At 40.2% G+C, this 4896-nt stretch overlaps 1 protein-coding gene across 1 annotated transcript; it reads right to left on the reverse strand.

The window, feature by feature from the left end:
* Positions 1 to 4092: 4092 nt before the first annotated feature.
* On the reverse strand, positions 4093 to 4575 carry BT62DRAFT_924839 (uncharacterized protein; the record flags this gene model as incomplete). The annotated part of the gene is made up of 1 exon (XM_043184669.1): positions 4093 to 4575. The coding sequence occupies one exon, from the start codon at positions 4573 to 4575 to the stop codon at positions 4093 to 4095; it is 483 nt and encodes a 160-aa protein (XP_043032726.1).
* Positions 4576 to 4896: the final 321 nt, after the last annotated feature.

Consider the following 4896-nt stretch of genomic DNA (forward strand, 5'->3'; position numbering starts at 1 on the left):
TGAACACTCACAAATGTCTAGCACTGCTTCCACTGGAGTTTGATTCTAGATTCTGAGTCTGGGTCTAGTTTCAGTATAAAAGTATAATGAGGATGATAAGGTAGGCAATAAGGATTTTGCAAAGAAAGATGAAGAGTTGTGGCTAATAGATATAGTCTGCCATTGTGGCAAGAGTATTCACACCAGATAGTCAGAGAGTTTAGCAGGTGTATTAAACCTTAGCTCAAGACTGAGATACATCAGTGTATACTACTGCTTTAAATACTGTCTAAAGAATCCTATGCTCTATAGGTGACTATTGTCTGCTTTCTATGCCCTCTGCTTATTGTCTGAAACAACAATGACTGTACTTTTGCTTTTGTTTATTATTGTTGCTCTGCTATACCAGCACTATAGTGAGTTTTCCATATGCCACAGTTCCTATTGTGTTCAAGATGTGGGACAGCAATGATTACTACATTGTTCCTTGTCATCTTATTATACATTGATGAATAAAACATAGCTATGGTATGATCATATCTTCATCATTAAGCATCAGCAGATCATGATTTAAGGCCAAAAATCATCATATAAATGCCACTCTATAGATGTCTATAGTGAGATAAGCTGAATACACTTCAAAGTATTGTTTGCAGTTGATTAAAAATTGATCAATATTGTCAGAGATCCTTTTGAAGAATTATAGTTTCTGGACTAGGTCTAGCTTGCATTAGATAAAGGGCACATTGACTGCCAGAAGTCCCATAGGGTTTAAGTAGCCTCCAAAGGGTGGGTGTCCCCATTCTTTGGGCAGAGTGGAGAAAGAATGAAGTGATCTGCTGTCAGCTACTGGGATTTCTGCAGATGCTGCTTCCTTTCTGATTATTCATCTGTTCTTGATGGTGAAGCTCAATCTAATGGCTTCAGGATCATCTCCTGCAATCTGTCCACTGATTATAGCTTTATCTAAGGGTGGTTGCATGCCAAGAAGCCTATAGCATCATAGCTGAAAGAGGTATTGAGCCAGATTTGGGATCTCAGCCTGTTGCTGTCAGCACTGAATGTTATAGGTGGCACTTGATCATATGGAGGAGGCTGTATACACAGCTCACTTCAGAGGTATCAGGAGGGTGTTCAGCATTGGTTGTACCATATACCTGTTATGATTTTTTCATTCATTCTTCTCTTTTCAACAGAGTTAATCCCTATTTATGCTTAGTCAGAGTGCTCAGACCAGTGCTTAAGATCATGGGATTGGCTTAGTCATCACAACAAGCCCAATTGGCCATTGTCTTTTGACATGATGATACTGCCTGATAATGCACAATAACACTATTATAGACAATAGTGATGCTCAAGGATAATGAGCATAATAACCAGCATGAACATAATAAGTAGGAGTATTTATAGTAGTACAACAACTTGTATATAAGTAGGACAGCTCTTGCTGGTATAAACCCAACTTCAAGCTAAAGTTTATTCACACCATTCTACTCTCAAGCCAATCATCAAAGGCCTTGTTACATTGCAATTTATATTCATACTAGTGAACTCTATCATTTTACTTAAAGTGCAAAGTGACATCAGTTTATCATGTATCTAGAATCACATGCAGCTTGGATCTAACAATTAGCTTAAAGCTTCCTCTTTACTTTTCTCATACACTATAGTGTGGAGGAAACCAAATGCTATCTATCAACACATCAGACTCAAACTTTAATCATGAGTTCTTTGAACTCCTCACATCTATTATCAGAACATTGTTAGGATTATTGATGATCATACAGCTATGCCATGAATATTAATCAATCACAACATGGGCAGTTAAACACTACCACAAATTTCAGAACATCTGCTGCATTCTCTGAAATGTAATCTCTGATCTTCCACTTCATGACATCCTTAAATCCTGAAGAACATCCCACCAGCTCACAGAGCACCCTATACCTAAAGCTGGGCCTAGCAGCATGCATACAGGAGATGTTCAAAAAGAAAAAAGATACTGATACCCTCTCAGACAACCAGACAGCAGAGACTGAAACTCTCAGCTCACAGAGTTTCAGAACTCATGGATTCTGCCCTCCATCTCTAACCATGAGAATAAGAACCTCTCCTCAGACTTCTTTGAGAACTCACCATTCTCTGACCCTTCCACTGCCAGCAGAATCCCTGAGATTGCTAACTGCATCCAGGACTCCCTTGATGCCATTAGGGTGGCTTCAAGACTCAGAAGTATTTCACTACATACAGGAAACACCAATCATAACTCCCTCTATGTGACTCTGTCAGAAAGCCCCAATCATTTACATCATAGTGACCATAAGAAAGGCTGGTCACCAATCAAGTCAGCACAAATTACAGCAGAAGACAACAGAGCTGAGCTTATCCATCAGCTATTCTCAGACTGATGATGTGCTTGATAACAGCTAAGTGACTAAGAGAAGTGAATGAGGAATGAACTCTCAAACACTAACACCTAACCACTCAATACACAATCACCAAATACAGTTGAGGTCAGTTGTTTCAAGTATGATAGAAGCACTCTTGCAGTCTTAAGTAAAATCAAAGAAACAGTTAATAAAGATAGTTATTTAACTCTATCTTGCTTTCAAAGATGCAATACTCATGAGAGTAGTTTATAGCAATGTTTAAGTATAATTAGAACTTAGAATCAATGCAAAATTGCACTCCAAACCAACTTAGAATATTCCAAAACCCAATGAACTCCAAAACCCAAATACTAAGTCTATCAAACACTTAGACTTGACTAGCTGCACTCTTGGCTGGCTAGTGGTCCTCAAAACTGAAGAACTTGTATTCTGATGCCAAAACCCTTATAGTTTGGAACCCAAATTAATCTGAAACCCAAAATATAGTTATTATTCCAATCTAATCCTCTCTCTAAGTGACAAAGCAACTTAAATAAATCACTAAGTTGAAGCAGAACTCAAAATCCTTTGTCTCAGAGATCAGCTACAGTGGGCTAGAAGGTCTGAATGTGGGGGTGGGTCGCTTGCTTGCTATTTCCCCCTCATTCCCTTCTTTTATACATCAACAACAGATACAGAATCTATAAATAAAGCATTCAAAATAATATTTCTCCTGTTTAAAGCGGAATCACACTATTATTCCGGAATGGCAGCACTCCTGGACTCCCCTAGGCTTGCCCAGACCTGCCTGGCCACTGCACAGCTTTATTTTAAGCCTACAGTGCCTGTAGGTACCTAACTCCTTTCTGTCTACTCAAAGTTTTAATCCTCTGAGTTATTCTTAGTAGCTTGATTGATCAGGCCCAATCAGGCCCGGTCAACTAGTCCTATCCACTCTATTCCTCTCAATTCTAAGTCCCTTAGATCACCTGATACCTAGAAAATTCAGACTTAGACATTTGAGTCAAAACTCACAGTGCTAGCCACAGATCATTGGGTCTCACTTCTTACTGCTCCTAGATGATGCTATCTCTACTCAATACTCCACAACTGGCTATAGTATTATACCTCTAGCTGTCTTAGAATATACTCATCTTAGTGGCATGTAGAATTGGCCCCATTTGAGATACCATTTCTAAGTCCAACTTGGACTTAGTATTTTCCAAGGTGTGGTGCTGAACTTTTCTAAGTTCAAACCTGACTTAGGATTTTTATCCTTAGGCTATGTTATTTTACAAAGTCCCTTTTGGACTTAGTATTGGTGACTAGCATGACTATCAGCTTGGAGCCTCAGCCATAGTCCTCTACTGGCAAATGATTCTCAGTTACTAGCATATTCTAGTGTATTATGCAGAATTTGCAAATTATAAGGCTGGACATATAGCCTGCATATCACTGGGACCTTAAAATTCCATTCAACTTTGATGACACATGGTAATAGTACTACTAACTATCAGATGAGCAAGCTTGGGCTGACCTCAAGCAAGCTTGAGAAGACCTTGCAGAAGATGCTCAGGCAGAGGCTCAGTGAGAGTCTAAGGAAGCAGAATATGACAGATAGAGACACCAGCAGCAGCAAGAAGCTGAGGCCACCCATTTGGAAAGTGGCTCTTCAAGCTGGTATGGTCTCCAATTTAAGCTCTCCACCCTGGTATTATAAAAGCCCAGCACCACCAAAAGCAATCTATGGGTGAGACCCTACAGCTCTGTTACCCTCAGCAAGATTGACAGAAGGAGAAACAGGAACAGCATTCTCTATCTCCTCTGACATACTATCAGCCCTGAAACCCTCCAGTATTCCCCTTCCAAACACACTCCCAGTATTGACACCACCCACTTGGATGACCAGTCCATCCTCAACCACTATAGGCTTCAAGTACCTCTCAACACCCATATCTCTAACCACACTCTCTGAGGTTTTCTCAGAAGCAGAGTTACTCACCAGTTTCTTGACAAGAACTTCCACAGAAACTTCAGAATCTATAGTAAGAGCCTGAAGGCAGTATAAGCACATAGTGGCAATAGATATGACCTTGAGATTGGAGCCCATCTCTGAGCAAAGTCTCCCATGATCACTGTCCCAAGTTATCTGAGCACCAAAGCTAGACCAAGTACTCAGCCAGAGCAGCAGTTCCCCAGCAACAGTGCAACCTTCTAGAAAGAGCATCTTCAACCAGCCTGCAGATTCTCTCCTCAAGAAGGACAGCAAGAGCAATGAAGCTGAGGGCAACAAGAAGATGGAGGTCAGTAAAGAGCTATGTAGATTCACAGACTATATCTTAAAGCACACAGATAAAGAAGCACTAGAAGAAGAAATACAGAGGGCAAGAGTGGAGGAGTACTAGAACTTGTATGAAATAGGGGTAACATTCTTATAGTGTGATGCCAAGTGGTTAGCATTGTGAATAGGACTTTTATATATTAATGCAGAATCAGAAGAGCAGTGGGATATTCTGCAATACCACTGTTTACACAGTCACCACTCTCA

The sequence above is a fragment of the Guyanagaster necrorhizus genome (genome assembly GCF_019112545.1).
Source record: "Guyanagaster necrorhizus MCA 3950 unplaced genomic scaffold BT62scaffold_83, whole genome shotgun sequence".
Taxonomy (NCBI): domain Eukaryota; kingdom Fungi; phylum Basidiomycota; class Agaricomycetes; order Agaricales; family Physalacriaceae; genus Guyanagaster; species Guyanagaster necrorhizus.